The sequence below is a fragment of the Solanum verrucosum genome, unplaced genomic scaffold (assembly GCF_900185275.1).
Source record: "Solanum verrucosum unplaced genomic scaffold, falcon-dt-bn FXZP01000150.1, whole genome shotgun sequence".
Classification (NCBI taxonomy): Eukaryota; Viridiplantae; Streptophyta; class Magnoliopsida; order Solanales; family Solanaceae; genus Solanum; species Solanum verrucosum.
The window spans coordinates 1,936,901-1,955,518 of record NW_026020371.1 but is presented as its reverse complement, the minus strand read 5'-3'; the positions used below and the strand labels follow the sequence as shown (position 1 = coordinate 1,955,518).

General features: G+C 34.6%; 1 protein-coding gene across 1 annotated transcript in view; it reads right to left on the bottom strand.

Moving 5' to 3' along the window:
- Nucleotides 1–18,618, bottom strand: part of LOC125838326 (protein CHROMATIN REMODELING 20) — a 68,649-nt gene that overhangs the window by 1,695 nt on the left and 48,336 nt on the right. Inside the window, exons 15-24 of the mRNA XM_049517387.1 lie at nucleotides 16,459–16,600; nucleotides 14,911–15,060; nucleotides 14,777–14,832; nucleotides 14,399–14,702; nucleotides 4,416–4,551; nucleotides 3,857–3,915; nucleotides 3,425–3,648; nucleotides 1,195–1,398; nucleotides 1,032–1,110; nucleotides 684–952 (exon numbers count right to left, since the gene is read on the bottom strand). Of these exons, the coding sequence (XP_049373344.1) occupies nucleotides 684–952; nucleotides 1,032–1,110; nucleotides 1,195–1,398; nucleotides 3,425–3,648; nucleotides 3,857–3,915; nucleotides 4,416–4,551; nucleotides 14,399–14,702; nucleotides 14,777–14,832; nucleotides 14,911–15,060; nucleotides 16,459–16,600 (1,623 nt within the window). The remainder of the gene's footprint in view (nucleotides 1–683; nucleotides 953–1,031; nucleotides 1,111–1,194; nucleotides 1,399–3,424; nucleotides 3,649–3,856; nucleotides 3,916–4,415; nucleotides 4,552–14,398; nucleotides 14,703–14,776; nucleotides 14,833–14,910; nucleotides 15,061–16,458; nucleotides 16,601–18,618) is intronic.

Sequence of the window (18,618 nt, the reverse complement as noted above, 5' to 3'; positions counted from 1 at the left end):
TGATGACAGTAATATCATCTTACTCCAGCTGGTGGATTGTTTTGTCTAGTTCCTGACTCAGCTGGTGCAAGGCAGACATCAGACAACAACAACAGACTTGATAACAGAAAGAACCAGTCTCATTCAGCATTGACAGATCAAAAAGTTGATTTTAAGAACGATGAAGAAAACTATTAAAAGAACTTCCAGACACCCATTTTTTCTAAGCGAATAATAATTATGCAGAAAGAAACAGAAACCGAATTTTTTTGGTTGTTTTATTTTGGAGAAGGGAAAAAAATACTTCGTTACTGTTTCTTTCTGCATAATTCTTTAAATATCAACATACTTATTCGCTTAGAGAAAGGAACCGAGCCTACTTAAACTGGCCTAGACAAATAAAAACAATAGGGCTTTTCTGATTATAGCAAATCAGTCACCCCCACAGGTTCTCGATATTCTCTCCTATGAAGTCTAAAGCACGCAAACCATTACACTATTAATTAGAAAGGTGAAAGATAAAGTGAAACTTATTCTAAAACCCACATACACACTCAGCTATATATAGTTTAATGAAAATGTATAATTGAAAAATCTCAGAACTCAAACTCATTGCACAAGACTCCCAAAACACATTGAAAACAACAGAAGTTATGCTCTGAAGAAATTATTGAAAATAACGAAGCAAGAAAAGAACATCCTACCGCGGATGATGCCTGTCAATCAAACTTTGCATTAGCTTGTCAGAAGAAGAGCTTCCATTTGGAAGGGTTAATTTTTGTTTCAGAACACTTCCAACATCTACATTTGTGTTTGCTTCACCAGCATGTTCTCTAACTTGCTTCAATTCCAGAGGTATTTCACAGCTTTCGTCATCTCCAAATTCAAAAAGATGCAACATTTCCTCTTTAGATATAGTTCTATGTACTTGTTGCCTATCAACCACCCGTGCTGCAAGACCTTCCTTTGTTACCTGCTTAAATCATCCACTTAAATAATTCAAGAAATAAAAGTTATTCTGACATGAGCTGATTCTGGATTCTTTCTTTTACCTGACGCTTGTATATCTTTTCCTCCATTGTTCCATGTGCCAGTAAACGGTAAGCAAAAACAGGTTTCGTTTGACCATACCTAGAACCATACAAAGCATTCAGGCTAAATATATATTCTAATGGAACCTGGGTGTTTTATAATGAACAAATTTGGAAGACACACCTCCAAGCTCGGTATATAGCTTGAAGATCATGAGTTGGATTCCAAGAGCCATCAACTATAATTACACGGTTGGCAGCATAAAGATTGATACCAAGAGATCCAGCTCTAGTAGATATCAGTACGCATTTAACCCTTCTATTCAATGGACTGTTAAAACAGTCAACAAGTCTCTGCCTTTCAGATGATTCTGTTCTTCCATCAATCCTATTACCCAAAATTGGAGACCAAAAACTCTCAATAACACAATTAGTGAAAGCAAGAAAACGAAGACAAACCACATCCGCAGAAACAATTGAGCGAAATAGCATTCACCACTATATCCCCTTATCGTAACTTCTTTTGACAATTCGTACTATTGTATTCCTCAGCATTAAGGAACGCTTGCCACCTCCGAAAATATTTTACACAAAGGAGTAAGTCAGAATCTAGATTTACAAGGCACCTAAGAAGTCTACAAGTTCATCTACTTCCCCTTATTGTAACCTTCTCTCTTTCCAAAAACAACAGCGATATTGGGTTTCCTGACCTTCAAAACTGGAAAAACTTTGACTAAGATGTAGTACAAAATCTGGTGTAATATTTGATAAGAAATGGACCTTGGGTCTAACTCGAGCCCAAAAATTATATTGTGAAATTGAGAATTGACTAATGATATATAAGGAAATAATCAATTCCCTCCACCAATGTGGGATGCTTAACATCCCCAACACGTCAAAGACTGGATTTCTAGAGCACGGACAACACAATATGAGTTTGATCTATTATAAGAAATGGACCTTGGGCCTAGTCAACCCCAAAAAGTAGCTAATGATACGAGGACTAACCAAAACCATATAAGGAGACAATAAGTGGAACACTCGATTCTAATCATTTCTAAATCTTCTAAGGTATAGTGCGAGGAAAGAAGAAATGTTGGCAATTTTAGTTTAGATGGAATTTGAGGACAATTTCAATAAGACAACTTTTAAAATAAATCCACTTATTTAATTAATGTTCAGTGCACCAATTATTTTTTATGTTCCATTTTACCATAACCAGAAGGAAGAGATCCGGCCCTAAAGAGCTCATGTGATGAATAAGAAAAGCTAAAGTGATAAGTAAAAACTAACAAGATGAGTAGACAACTATGTCTACTTCTTTGAGAGTGCACTTGGATAGCTAGTAATTATAACGACAATCTCTGAAAATATGTGAAGGTGTGTGCCGCATAATATGTGAATCAATGGGCTTGTTTTCTTTCCATTGTTGACTGGGGAAATGTTATTCTTTTCTTTGACTAGATGATTGGAATCACTCTAAAAATAGATCAAATGTTCTTTTGAAGAAGATGAAATTTGCAAGAATTGTATCTTTCAAATGACATATTGTGAGATATTCATAAGAAATGCAACAACAAAGATGGTTCCCGCTCCAATGTTATTTGAAGATACTTTTAGTAAATAAAAGTGTGCTCCCTCTAACATGTCAAGCTTTTAGATAAGATGGACACACTTTACCATAATATTATAGCAGACTGAGATCCTAGTCTTGGTATTGGACAATCCTCACATCATGAGCTAACTTTTGAGTTGAATTAGAGGCAGAACCTTACATGTTATTGTATTTCCTAATGTTGGGCTTCATATTATGTTATCCAAGCTCAAGTTGACAAGCATGAGAATACAATATGATGTTAAATTGTCCCACATTGATTGGAGAGTGGACATTTGTCTCTTAAAATGTTCTTGGGCAATCCTCACCACATGAACTGGCTTTTGAGGATGGTTAAGTTTAAGGTCCACTTTTTCAATGTGATATCCAAACAGGCAAATATCAAGAGTTCGAGTTCCATCTTCACCCATCAATAAAAATTAAAGTCTGTATTTGAAAGGGCGTGTTGAAAACATAGTAAGCAAATAAAAGTGTGCTCCTAATAGCTCAAGTGTTATAATGATATGGTCACACACTTCAACATGGTACAAGAGTAGGCAGAGGTCTTGGGTAAAAATCTCACCACCACCCTTCATCAAAAGATATTCACAAGTTTGGCCCATAAGAAAAAAAGGAACTAGGCTCTTATGCAAAGTAACGTGTTGAATCACACAGTTCAACAAATGCCAAAGAGAATCAGTAAAATCATGTACTGTAGTATTAACAATAACAACAATGAGGTAATTTTCACCATCATCCAAAATAGTTTATTTTTTGACAAAGATCATCGTCCAAAATAATTTAAACAAGGTATACACACCTGTACCAGTCTTTCCGCCGTTTCCAGTACTTCCCCTTTTTCCCTGGGCGCATTAGTTTTGAAAGATATTGTTCAATGAGATCTAGGGTTGACAAGCTCTGACTAAACACGAGTGCTTTGTCACCAACATTAGAGCTCATTGTCAGGATGTCGAGTAGCAAAACCATTTTGCCACTATAATCAACTTCTTTGCAATTATTTTCTAGAAGATCACTCCACCAATCCTGCAAAACAGAAACAGTGAGCTGAGAAACTAATAATGACATTTCAAAAAAAAATGGAACAATCACCACATATAACATGAATTGTAGAATGTAGATACAAAAACAAAGTGTATATACAACAGACAGATGGCAAGAGTTTCCTGAACATCCATCAATTCACCATACCAGCAAAATTACAGAAGTTAGCAAATCGGAGCAAGAAATATACCCCATGGAGGAAGCCATTATGATTTTTTTTGAGAGCTTCATTGTTGCTATTCGGTTTCTCTGCAGAAATTGACAAACAGATATTTATATGTGATAATGAAAATAGGCTAGTTGACATTTCAATAACATATTAATGGAAACGCTTAATACAACCCAATTTTATTTATTATCCTGAACTCACTAAAATCAGGCCATAGAAAAATGGTTATAGAAGCCAGACATGGCTCCTGGTATCAGAACAGGAGCAGGTGAAATATTTCCATAAGTGTTGGTCACTTGAAGACATTGTACGCGAATTCAATACATCATGCAGTTGATATACTTAATCAACACTGCTAAAATATCATAGAGAGATTAATATGTAATATATATGATCAGGAAGTACATCCAACAACATGGAAGCTCAATTCAAAGATTCCTCTGGATGCCTCAAGAGGCAGATCTATATCAATATGCTATAGGCTCAAAAATTAAATCCTTCTAATGAATCTGTAACTACCAAAAGAAAACTAATTGCTAGCTGCTATGTTATACCCAGAGTGAAGGAAAACAAAAAGTACCTCCAGGAACCACATTATAATCTGTGTTCTCATCACTTGAGCAATCATCAGCAAGAAGGATCTCAACAGGATCTTCAGGACGACTACAGGTTCTGTTTTCTCGCATCAATTGCAAAATCCCAGGATGGTTCCATATCTATAATCAACAACACTTCTTGTTAGCAGATATCTATCGTTATATACACATATATGGAAGAGCCACTGTAACCATGTTAAGTAAATAAAAACACCAAAGACTTTAATATTCCTACGAACTCTGCATTATTCATTTTACAAAAATGACGGATGTTTTCATCCAGGCTTCAGAAAACAAATTTCTATTTTTTTCCTTTGCTTTTTATAAAAAGAATATTCATAAAGAAAATGAACCAGAAAACAGGATGACCGTGGCTAAAAAGCAACGATCAATCAACTAAAGCTCAACCCCAAAACAGTTGAGGTTGGCTATAATAATCCTAGGTGTTCCTTTGCTTTATCCAGCTCAAACCACTTGCTCAATTTTCAGAGTATTCACCATAATAAAGACATTTTCATGTTTTTTAAAACTATTTTCATGTTGATTGTCTATCTATTACAAGAAACAAAGAGAAGAAAGAAAAACTTCTATTTATTTCATTTTCTTTTTCATAGCTCAATCCCAAAATAGTTGAGGTTAGCTCTATCAATCCTAGGTAATCCTCCGCTTTTTTCAGTCACCCCTCTGCTCAATTTTCAGAGAATTCACCATATTGTTAAACAAGTTTCATGTTGATCTTCCACTTACCATAAATATCCCGTTATCCGAGATGGGCAATAGCTATACTTTTCAAAGTTCACATAGGAACAATCTATATCCTTTTTTTTTTGATTTGCATCAATCTATATCCTATATTATATTAAAAGCACGAAGATCCTTAATGAAATGTCGTTCTTCTTTTTTAACCTATAAAAATGCATTTCACACTAGATAAAATAGTCATTTAGGTATATTCTTAATATTTAGTACTTTGGAATCATCTAAAAATCTGCTTATTAATTCTCTCCTTATTTGAATCATGTAAGAAGCCCTAATTTTCCGAACTTCAAAATCATTATGATTTTACTTTATTCAAATTCTTTCAGATATTGTCCCTTTTGAGATCCAAAGGTACATGTAATGTATGCACTTTTTAGTCGAGTTATAATTTCTACTACTAATATATAGGCTAATTTAGTTTAACAAAGAACAATTCAAATAGAATTTCAAACAAATACTTCTTCTGGATTTTGTAGATATAGGAGTTGAATAAGAAATTACGTTGAATCATTCACGTGAAAAAACCATCACAAACTCGAGAAATAAATAAGAAAAATTAGTAATGGGATCAATATGTTCCAACACAATATCATTGGGCTGTAAAAAGAATTGAAGATCAACTATGAAATAAAATATATTATGTGCAATACATGTGTACTTTCATCTCTACTTTACACTTCTCCTCTTATAACTTTAGTTTGGTGTTCTTTGTTGCGCATTCATCAATATATACATTGACATATTATCTTATCTTGATTTCTCGACATTTCAAATTATTTGTTTGTTTTTAAGTAGTATTTGCTTTCATTCTTTACTTTTCAAGGTCTAAAATTTAAGTACACTATGTATTGCAAATCAATGTCTTAGCTATTCTAAGCATTGGTCTTCTCAAGTAGAATTAAATATCTAAAATCAACAAGATGCCCAAAAAATTAATCTCTTGGATGTCACAAGAAACTTGAAAAGTTTGTTTATTATATGTTTGTATTAACATAAAATACGGGAAATAGGCACCGGGTGTTTACACCTAACTAAATGATTACCTTTAGAATCAACAAATCAAAATAATTATGTATATCACTAAACCACAATTAAGTGTTAAAAGTGTTTATGCAAAATATGTCTTAAATTCATTGTCCTAGTATAAACACTCTATAAGAATACCCCCTTCGATACTTTCAAGTTTTAAACCATTCGCTTGGGGACTCTGTATATTTTGAGGTTGAAGTTGTACGAAAATTATCAGGAAAAAAAATAACTTAATTTTGGAGGTTTCATTAAATGAAGTTCAAAAATGCAACAATCGTTTCCCCACCATTAGTTCCTGATATTCCAATCTGCAAAATGCACGGAAAAGGGACATTTTCTGTGAAGTCTTGTTATTGGAGCTTAAACTCAGACAATGGATATAGCATGGCATTGGAAACTAATTTGGAAAGAAAAATGCTACCAAAATATTTCTTAATAATTTACATGTATTTACTTTAAGTATTCTTCGCATACATACTAAGCATTTAAGTAAATTTAATATAACTAATTCAACCAAATTATTAAACGCTACAGGTTTAGAAGATATCTAATTATATTAAATTCCACTATCGCGTCAATGGAATAAGTGAATTACATCTCTTTTAATGTATATTTATATTTTATATTTACATAATTTGTATTCCTTACATAAAAAATTGAATTGATTGACGCGGCATTCACTTCACTTTTTTTACATAAATTTTAGAGTTCATTTTGGATCTTGAGAAATTGAAATTTGTCTTAATTTTTTAATTTGCGAAAAAACATAAAGGAATCTTCATGAATAAAAAATTATCTATCTATATTTAAATGATATATTTATTTATCTATCTATACAATACATTTTCATATTACATTTGAACTACTTTCATATTATATTAAAAGTGAAAGACCCTTGGTGAAATATCGTTCACCCTTTAAAAAATAGATTTCTCACCAAACAAAATAGTCATTTAATTATTTTTCTAACATTTCAGATATTATATTAACTAAAGTTTTGTGAAGTCACGTTAGGAAACTTTTCCACTTTTGATTGAGAAACATAGGAGAATAATATTATTGAATTGTGTATCCACATTATTACATTGAGACCCTATTTATATACAATATATTAAACTCCTTTCTCAACTAGAACACTACATTACAATCCTTTTTCAAATAGGATTCTATATATTATTCTCATTCATATTTTTATTCCTATTCCTATTCTAAGTAGGATTGTATATACTATCTATCCTTGTTCTTATTCCGATTTTAACACTCTCCCTCAGGCTGGTGCATATAGAAATATGTACTTAGCTTGTTACAAATGTGACAAATACGAGGATCGATGATGGGCCTGATGAAGATATTTTCAAGTTGATAACTCGACTTCACAAAATTGACAATCAATCTCAATGTGCTTAGTCTTCTCATTAAATACTGAATTTGATGCAAAATGTGATGAATCACATAATGATTAGCTCCACTATTAGTCATGCCAAATTCCTGAATTATTGTGATGAGCTTTTCAAACCAAGCTCAAGAAGAATGTTTCAATCCATAGAGTAACTTGCGTAATCGACATACAAGGCTACTAAACTCCCCCAGAGCAACAAAACTAGGTGGTTGCTCCATAGAGACTTCTTCACAGTGCAGCGATGGCTAAACAGTGCTCAAAATCTAGTATATATATAATATATGGATCATCTTGAAATCAATAAGCGAGTCGATATTAAACAAGAAAGTCGTCGAAAAATTGGCCCGAACATGCACATAGGTCGGAGTATTAGATTTGATGGTTGAAAGTGCTTACAATCTGAGAAATAAAATTATATTGGTAGGGTCGGAATGATGGCACGACCCTAAACATATAAGAAAGTAGAAGGTGGCACAGTACTATGCATATCGGATATGAAAAATTAGTCACCGGAAAGATGGCACGGTGCTCTACATAAATGAGATATGAGAAAGTAGTCATCGGAATGATGCACATTACAACACAAATCAGATATAAGGAAATCCAAACAAATGCATGGTACTGTGCAAATTAAATATGAAAAAAGTAGTTACTGGAAAGATGCACGATGCTACGCAAATTAGATATGAGAAAATAGTCACCGGAAAGATACACGATGACTCAACTTTTGCTAACATAATCGTCTGCCCAATAGGAAGAATTATATGGGTAATAGTCCCCCGCTAGAACAAAGCTCTTTGATTCTCTACCAAGATCGTAGAGGCTCTGATACCATGTGAGAAATATAGGAGAACAATATTATTGAATTGTGTATCTATATTATTGCATTGACCCTATTTATAGACACCACATTATACTCCTTTCCCAACTAGGACACTACATTATAATCCTTTTCTCAAGTAGGATTCTACATATTATTCATATTCCTATTCTAAGTAGGATTGTATATACTATCCTTGTTCCTATTCCTATTCTAACATATTCCTTTTAGGTATATGAGTATTTATGTCATTAAAACCTTTCACAATTCATTGGCAATAAGAAACACAAAGATTACTTTGAACTTTTTTTAGATTTAGGAACCTTTATATATAAAATAAATTAATAGGTTTGTATGGCCGGAAAGGAAAAGTTTGGTAACCATAAAAGCTTGTAAGTTCACATTAAACATTAGGACAATCATGTTTCGAACTCTAGGTTTAAGATTATTTTTTCTCGTTCATATAATTCTCTATCAATTTGAACTTAAAAAGTTTCATAACTATGAACTCTTTAGAAAAGATCTTGCAAATTCCCATTATGCATTAAAAAACTCACGTTTTAAATTCACTTTAGGTTTATGAGTCATTTTTGTTTTTCAATAGAAACTTGGGAGAAGCACGAACTTATTAGTGAGATGTGTGTAGATTTTTCTTATTCTTTGAAAATAGATCACATTGAACAAAATTGTAATTTAATTATTTTCCTCATATTTAAAACTTTAAAATCAACTGAAGTTTTTGTTATACAAAAGCACAAAATCTCTTAGCAAAAAAACGTTCAACTTTTTTAGCTCAAATATAAATCAGAATGAGGCCATTTTATGAAAGGACATAATTGTTTATTAATCACAATCAATAAAAAGGTGTTATTGAAAGCTTGGTATAATCATTAGGAGAGATAAATAATTAAGATTATACTTATATGGATCATACTAATATTTAGAGTGAGAATTCTAGAATGAGAAGCCTAGAAGCATTCTAGAAGGTACATTTCTAGTAATAGGTGGAAGGTGTGATTTTGAATACTACATCCACTGATCCTTGCATCACCACAAATAGATAGAGGTGGTCATTTGAGTAGTATGTGCACTCAAATAAATAGTGTACGCACAAGTAAAGAGCAAGTGCTCAAGTAAGCAAGAAGACAGTGATCAAGTTAAAAAATAATAGAGCAACAAATAAGGTTGATAAGAGTGTGAGGGAAAGAAAATATTGTGTGTAAAGAGTTAAGGCGGAAGCTGGTCCTCACTATGAATTAATAACATTCAAGTTGTCAGCAACCAATCATACCCAAAAATTGCAACAGATCATCTTTCATTGCATTGCCAAGTAGCTTCACCCATGTCTATTGTAGGAGTTATTAAGATGGTTTGAGTATAATGGACCATGACGAATATTATGAATGATAGCATTATCTAGTCAGATCTTTAGAGCATGGACTAAATACGTAAAAGTGTGGGATGTAGGCATGTTTCTCCGTTGACACTTTTTTGGGTGGCATATCATGAGAGAAATAGGAGATATTTTGAGGGAAACATCTAAGGGATAGCCTCTTTTTTTTAAATTCCTTTTTGGTTCACTCATAAGGTTCCCATTGTACAGAACATTATGCGTCTTTCATAGAAAATCATATATAAACCTCTAGTATACATGAACTTTCTCATTATGAATAGAATTACACTTCACTAAAATAAAGATAGTTATCTTTATGGAATTAGCTATTTTATATTCTAATAGTGGCAAATTCATAAACAAAAAAATTGTACAAGAAACACATATGCTTATTCAAGTGAACCCTATTTTGTCTAGGTAAAGGTTCCGAATTAGGATCATTGAGGTAGAAATCTCTCACCTTCTCATAGATGATACTCTGCTTAATTATGTGGTACTGAAGAATCACAACTAAGATAATTGAGATCTATCTTGGTTCTTTTTTAGCAGTTTCAAACCTAAATTAATTTGGGAAAGAGATTCATTGAAGTGGAAAAGAGATTCATATTTTAAGTGGGATGTTCCTATTACCTTTCTAACACTACCCCACAAATTGGTGCATAAAAGTCATATGTACCTAGCTTGTTATAGATGTAACTAATACGCGGATCGGTGCTAAAGATATCTCCAAGTTGATCACTCGACTTCACAAATTTTGTAATAATATCTCCTGAGTATCTTTTCTCTCATAGAGTGATAGTAAATTTTAATGTGTTAAGTTCTCTCATGAAATACTTGATTTGATGTAAAATGTCAATAAAACACAGAATGATCAACTCCACTACGAGTCGTGCCAAACTCCTCAATTACGATGTTGAACTTCCCATACCAACTTCGAGAAAATGACTTTTGGCCATAGAGTGACCTGGGCAATCGACATACAAGGTGAATCTCCCTAAGCAAGAAAACCAGGTATTTGCTCCATATAAAGTTCTTCCTCGAGACCATCATGGCGAAAACATTCTTAATGTCCAACTGATTAAAAGGTAAATGGCGAATGACAACCATAGATAGAAAAAGGAAGACAAATGCTACTTTAGCCATCGGAGAGAGTATCACCGCAATTCAGCCCAAATATCTGAGTATACCCTTTTTGACAAAAGTTTTTCTAAAATACAGAGAAAACACGGCTGGAAAATTCAGATCTGCCAGAAACAATGAAATGGTAGTGGGAAAGTGCTCAAATTTTGGTATGAAATATATGAATCATCTTGAAATAAAGAGACTAATCGATATTGAACAAGAAAGTCAATGGAAAATTGGCCGGACAGGCTCACACACCAATGTGGTCACTAGAACCCTAGATCTAGCCACATGTGAGGGATCTGCGACCGGTGACGCAAGTTGGGCTTTGGTCGCCGAAGGTTGCTGGACTTTGAGGAAGTGTTGGAGTTTGCCCAACATTGATGAAATTGAAACTATGTAAGACACATCTAAGGCGTCACCGGAAAGACGCACAGAACTATGCAAATCAAATCTACGGAGTCACCAAAAAAAAAAAAACACAGTGCTACGCAAGTCAAACATAAGAGAGTAGTTTCAAATTATGCACGATGTTCCATAAATTAGATATGAGAAAGTAGTCATTGGAAAGATTCATTGTGCTATGCAAATCATATATGAAAAAAGCAATCACCTAAAGATGCATGGTGCTACGCAAATCAAATATGAGAAAGAGGTTATCGGAAAAATCGCACGATTCTATGCAAATCAAATATTAGAAAGTGGTCACTAGAAAGATGGCACGATGCTACGCAAATTGGATATGAGAAAATAGTCACTGAAAAGATGTCACGGTGCTCCCCATAGAGGAGGAGGCAATTAGTCACTTTTTAGATAGTTTAGGAGGGGTATAAATGATAGATATTTTGGTTTTGCTTATTGTATACTCCTGATGTAATTACTACTGAAGTACACCATTCGTGTATTGTTGTCTATAAAATGTTAACTTTCTCAATAAAAAAAAATGGCATGGTGCTACACAAATTAGATATGAGAAAGTAGTCATCGAAAATATGGCATAGAGCTAAACAAATCAAATATGAGAAAGCAGTCATCATAAAGATGTCACGTTGCTATGCAAATCAGATATGAGAAAGTAGTCACCACAAAAATGGCACGGTGCTACACAAATTAGATATGAGAAAGTAGTCACCAAAAAGATGCACGGTGCTACGCAAATTGAATATGCGAAAGTACTCATTGAAAAGATGGCACAGTGCTACTTGAACAATGATGGATACGAGGTTGACACAAAATAGTCCTAGAAAGTCGCTGTAAATTGACGCATGTTTGACTGAGTTTTCTTCCCCTGGATATGGGGTTCATGCATATATCATTAGCCCTACTTTTTTTAACATAAGCATTGGCCAGAAGGGCGGCATATATAGGCCATAGCTGCCACCGGCAGCGAAAGCTCTTTGACTCTCTACCAGGATCATAGAAGCTTTGATCTATGAGAGAAATATTGGAGAAGAATATTATTGAATTGTGTATCTACAATATTACATTAAGATCCTATTTATAGACACTATATTAGACTCATTTTCCAAATAGGACACTACAAAAAATACATTTCCCAGTAATATTTTATTTACTAATCATATTCCTATTCATGTTCTAAGTGGGATTGTATATACTATTCTTGTTCATATTACTACAGTAACAGATATAAATGGTGTCTAGGAAATACAGAAGCCAAAAAGAACTTCTGAATTGTCTTGGTTTGCTTTAAGGTGCGAGATACAAATCAAAACATGTGTGGCTGAAATTCAAGGTTGAACGAAGATTAGCTACTTGGAGAAGGTGGTACCTTTTACTTGAAGGAAAGAGTGACTCTCAATAATAGTGTTCAAGACTCTCCCTATCTTTCTTATGACTTCAGTTCATTGAGCGTGAATGTGAAAAAGAAGCTAGAAAGAATTTGAAGGGACTTTTATGGAAGGTTGACGGGGATAGGGGGTTTTCCATTTGGTGACGTGGGACAAGGTTATGCTAGAGAAAAGTAGCAATGGAGTCGGCCTATGTTGCTTGGACTCTTCAAAAATGTCAACAGATGTGTTAGATTTGCTAAAAGTATCTAACACACCAAAACTTAAAATCACACAATGATAGTTTGCTTTTGAAGTGGTTGTGGAGATACGGTAAAGAAACAGGATCTTTATGGAGAAAGGTAAATTTCTAACAAATATGGTGAGTAAAGCTCTTGAAACCCTAATCCTATACTACCCTCTCACAAGTAAGCCTCTGCAAACACATTAGTAGATTATGGCCTACAATTACAAATATCCAGTTAGGCTGCAAAACTAGTTTCTGACAAGACACTTGAGTAGGTCATGCTCCACCTATAACTCGAATACTATGATCTTTATACCTTCACTGACACAGCTAGTAATCTTGTCTCAGTTCTGGAATGGTAACACATTTGGTGCATTTCATTTAGAAATTGTTTTGACTGGAAAATCCGCAGAATTGTTCTCCCATTTAAAGATTTAGAGATGGTATCCCTCAATGATCAAGTGGAGGAAATGTGATATGGAATGTACAGCAAAATTGAAAGTTAACAGTCATGTTACAAGACCCTCAAGGGTGGGGAAGTTAACTTTGACAATTGACCATGGAAGCAACTCTGAAAGTTTAAAACCCCTTGTAAAATAAACTGTTTCATATGGTTGGTGGCTAAAGATACATGCCTTGCACATAACAATTTACAGAGACAAGGATTTTTGTTATGCAGTAGGTGTTTCATCTGTAACAAAGAAATTGGAAGTGGCAGCTTGCATAGCTTGGTGGCTTGACATCTTTTAAAGATTGTCACTGTTATTACATAGACAGTCAAAGAGTTACTAATTGTTGGAACGCCAGCAGTATTAGTAAACCAGTAAAGAAGATTTTTTTTGACAAGAAAAAAAGTCTTCTTTACTGGTTTACTGAGCACCATCCCTGCGTGTATATGCTGCTATATATGGAAGGAAAGAAATGTGAGATGTGTTTAAGGGAAGAAAGTGTACAGGAGCTAAATACAAATATTAATATATTTCAACTTTTTGGTGCTATCTACAGTATATAAAGGATAAAGATAGTACATTAATTTCATAGTCTTTATAAGAATAGGACCTTCATTGCGAATATCCTACTTTTTATTTTTTTACAGAAAGAACGTCAACTCTAGTACAATCCTGGCATCAAGTTGGTGCTAAGTTGTTGCATTTTCAATACATTATTTAGAATCGCTTTATGAGTATTCAGTAAATATCTGCAGAAGTAGTAAATATAAGAACACAAACATGTGCAAAAGGCATATTTTCATATTGCTTGAAGATATTTTGTTTCGCATTCTATTGATACGGTAAACCACGTCGTCACTTGCTACTTTTTACAGTGAGTTAATTAACTGTGGGGCTCTTATCATACATTAATTTCATCCAAAAAAACAAGCAAACTAAGAAACATGCCAACAAGAAAGTACCTGAGCCAAGGCTTGGTACCCAGCAAAAAAGGATCTCTTCATTATCTTCTCACCAGAAACCTTGTCCTTGGTGAAGCCATGAACATCTAGAAATCTTTTATACAATTTTCTCTGTAAAGGAGAAAGCTTTACAGACATCACGTAGACAGTTTTTGGTGGCAAATCCATCTTCACGACATTCATGTCCATTCTTTGAACAAATCCTTTTAAGTGTTCATACAGAATATGAGATCGCTGATTCATAATCTTAACATCATCAGCTGTAGAATTGGTGTGTTGACCATTTTCTATCGGATTCTGAAAGCTGCACCAGGAAGATAATATCGTCAAAATACATAGAAAGTAAGGACAGTGCAGTAAAAAGGAAAGATGACTTGCCGGTTTCTAAATTCATGACTGCTGCCAAGAAATCCTTCTCTCACAAAATCAACCATCTGCCATGAAATCAAAATAGTAAGACTAGATTTCTATATTAAAGTCTTACCAAATAGACAACTTCATCACAGCCTTACACAATAGTACTCCATCAAATTGTTTTGAAGAGGAGATCCAGTTAATGCAATCCTTCTCTGGCACTTGACTTGTTTCAAGGCTTGAGTAACATCAGCTCTGGTATTCTTGATAATATGAGCCTCATCACAAACAAGTATGTCAGGCCCGTCCTGGCAAACGGAACATATTTGAATCAGATGAGAAAATTTTTGCTCTAGTTAAACCAAAAAAAGAAGGAAGTTCAACCAAAAGAGGGGGGGGGGGGACTATAAAATTTTAACCCCAACAGCATGGAGAAGCATTCACAAATCTATGTTTTCTAAGAATCAACTACATTCATTTCAAACAGAGAAACAGAGAAGAAGAGTCCAGCACTCTTTTTTTATATGACTTTTAGAGGACGAATAGGAGTTTATACGCATTACAAACATTTCAAAATCAAGTTGGGTTAATTGAGATGAAATGTATTATGCTCAACTTCAACCACAAGCATCCATACACTAGTTTCACCTTTAATTTTTCTTGTCAAAAAATGCAGAGGAGAAAAGACATTAAAAAAATTGAGAACGGTAACAATTAAAAAACAACAAATTCCTATCAAGGTGGTGCCGATGATGGTCATGAAGAACCTAGAACTATAACGACCACAGTAACAATGACAGATAAGGACAATGGGGGTTGAAATCGATCAAGAGGGCTGATGTATTGGCTATTATGCCCAACGGATGATATGGAGATGGCGCAATATCCTCACGTCAGGTTGACATCCAGAAGCCTTCTTTAAATTCAATCAAATGAGTTGAACTTAAGATCAGATTCGCACAAGGGTAAGGAGGAAGAGAAGCTACTCAAATAAAGGAGTTGAGTCAGGCCCATGTCAGAATAATAACATGTATAAAGAATATTGAAACAGAGGGGCACAAGACAAAAATTAGAAGAAAGCATCAACAGTAAAGAGGACAGTCCACTAAAGGTCCCAAGCTAAAACATCTACGATTCGAGACAGTCAACCATCTCTTCTTGGCAGGACAACTATAAATCTGTGGCACATGTTTTTTTGTATTTTGGGAATAACTTGGGTAATACCTAGTTCTACTTTGGCACTACTGAACAATTGGTGGAGTATTGGGAATAGAGGTGGGGAGGAGGACTGGTGGAAGATCATTCCTGCTTGCATTTGGTGGACGGTGTGGAAGGAAAGGAATGGTAGACATTTTGAAGGCACTAGCAGTTCTATCGAGAAAATTGGGATGAATTGTCTTAGCTTGTTCTTTTTTTGGTGTAAACAGAATATGTGGGGGGAAGTCGGAGAGTTAATATATTAAATTGGCAATGTATATAGGGTTTTGGGCAGGGGTTTAAGTACCTTTTCGATGCTTGTAAAGTTTCCAACTTAGCACCTTTTTCTGAGGTGGCTAAGTTTTTACTGAATAGAATTGTTGCTTGTCTCAAAAAAGAGCATAACATTAAGCCAAAAGGACATGAAAATGAAGTAACTGGGGGAGAATCTTCCCTCTCATCTCCATCAAAAAATCACAATTATCAATTCTAAGGGTAACAAACACTACCTGAAGAGCCTGACAAATTTCTCTTGCCACGTGACGCTCCTTTATATTCTTCCCTAGTGTCAAATTTCTGAAAGCAGTGTAGCCAATTAAGAAAACGCCACCTTTTAATCTCCATTTTTGGAGTAGCTCGGCCCTTCTCTCCCTGTAAACAAGAGTAGAGTAAAGTTTGACTAAGATGCCACCTATGAAATGACTCAAGAGGTTTTAAAAAAGAATGTTCAGAATACTTCAAAACAAAAATCCTAACAGCCGATTAAAAAACAGGAGATGCAAAGAAAACACAAGAAAATAATAGCTAATTATGGGACCTCATTGAAAGAAGCACACTTACATATATGCCTAAAATACCCGAACAGTACATGATAAAACGAAGAGCCAGACATCATAAAACGAATTCTGTATCCAGAAACTTCCAATAATATAAATTAACACTAGATGAAGTGGAAGCATCACTGCCAAGAATACAAGACAAGAATCTTCAACTCAATCTGATGACTCACAGAAACAAGAAAATCTTATGGGTCCACCGACCTCATTCCGGTGGCTAAAATATCTAAAATGACAGACCATCATTTAGTACACCAACAGTAACACACCAGTGTAATCCACAAGTAGGGTCTAGGAAGGGTAGGATGTATGCAGACCTTATTCCTACCTTTGTGGGGTAGAGAGGTAGTTTCTGGACCCTCAGCTCAAAAGGAATGCTTTAGAAGACCAGATTGTAAAAATTTGTATCATTTCTGGGTCCAATGAAATTCATAGGAATAGGAAAAAAATTGGATCTCTCAATATTGTGGAAATGGCTAATCATTTGGACCAGAGAGACTTTGGCATCCCCTATAGCAGGTAAGCCACCTGCAGGTAATGCTAACCCGCAACTAAATAGCATTATTTTTGGTGTACATTAATGGAATCCACTGAATCCTTCAAGACAATCTGATAACTCATGGAACAAGAAAAGCTGATTGTTCTGTAAAACACATTTGGTGACAAAATTTAGTAAATATGAAAGAGAATCACTATGATGACTAGATTGCAGAATAGGGGCTCTACTATTGGTGTGCATTAGTGGAACCCACTGGCTGTTATATTTTCTCTTTTTCTAAAGTGGTGCCCTCCCACTGTGTTGCATCACTTTCTCCTTTGCCAGTACTATAGGCCCAAGAATATGAAAAATCAAAGTTAATGATAAGTCTTAATATTTTGCATTTCCCTCCGGGGATGATTGAAATTTTCCATCAAATCAACTGATAATCCTCAAGTAAGATGGGCAGCAAAAGAGAAAACATGAAAACTTAGATGATACTGATCATTAGAAATAGAAGAAGAAAACAAGAGAAGCAGAAACCCAAGAGTTTGATCTTGAAATAACAGAGAACCAATTTCAACAGTACTAATAATGCATCCTTGTATCTCCTTCACTATTTCCAGCAATTTGGATGCATAAGTTTAGTTCCAGATCAGCTAGACCGATATCACCCTACAAGTAAAAAGATCTCACAAGAATAATTTTTGCCAGATGCCCTCCAGAACTAAAAAGCTCAACTAAGAGATGGGGATGAGTTTGAAACATTATAAGCTATTCATTAACCATCTTCATCAATGATGACTATTAAAAATATAATGAAGCTGTCTCCTCAGCAATCACCCTTCTACAGGATGTCACATTTCAAGACTCTCATCAGCGGGGAGAAAACAAAACCGTAGTCCAATTTTATGCAACCTTACTTCATCTAGCATGGTTATTAAGAGAAAGGCAGATATTTAATTAACCATAGTCCAACTTTATGCCACCTTACTTCATCTAGCATGACTATTAGGAGAGGCAAATATTTGATTGTACTAAAATAAAAGTAGCATCATGAAAAGTTAACTTCATGATTAATTCGAGCATTTAACAATATCAAGGTGGGTCCAGAATCCAGATATAAGAATAGAAGAGTGAATAAAAAAGGTTCCCTCTCAAATGGGCAAGGATCGAAATACGAGGTGATGGTCGGAGCATTCCAAGTGAAGTCTCTATTTCTAGAGATGGAACTAAATTCATAATTCCGATCTGGGCAGAGAGGAAAACCCTATTTGAATTCCCGCCGGAAAGCAATAGAACAACCACCGGAGAAGATCAACTGAAGATACAGCGGATAATAGATCCCCAACCAT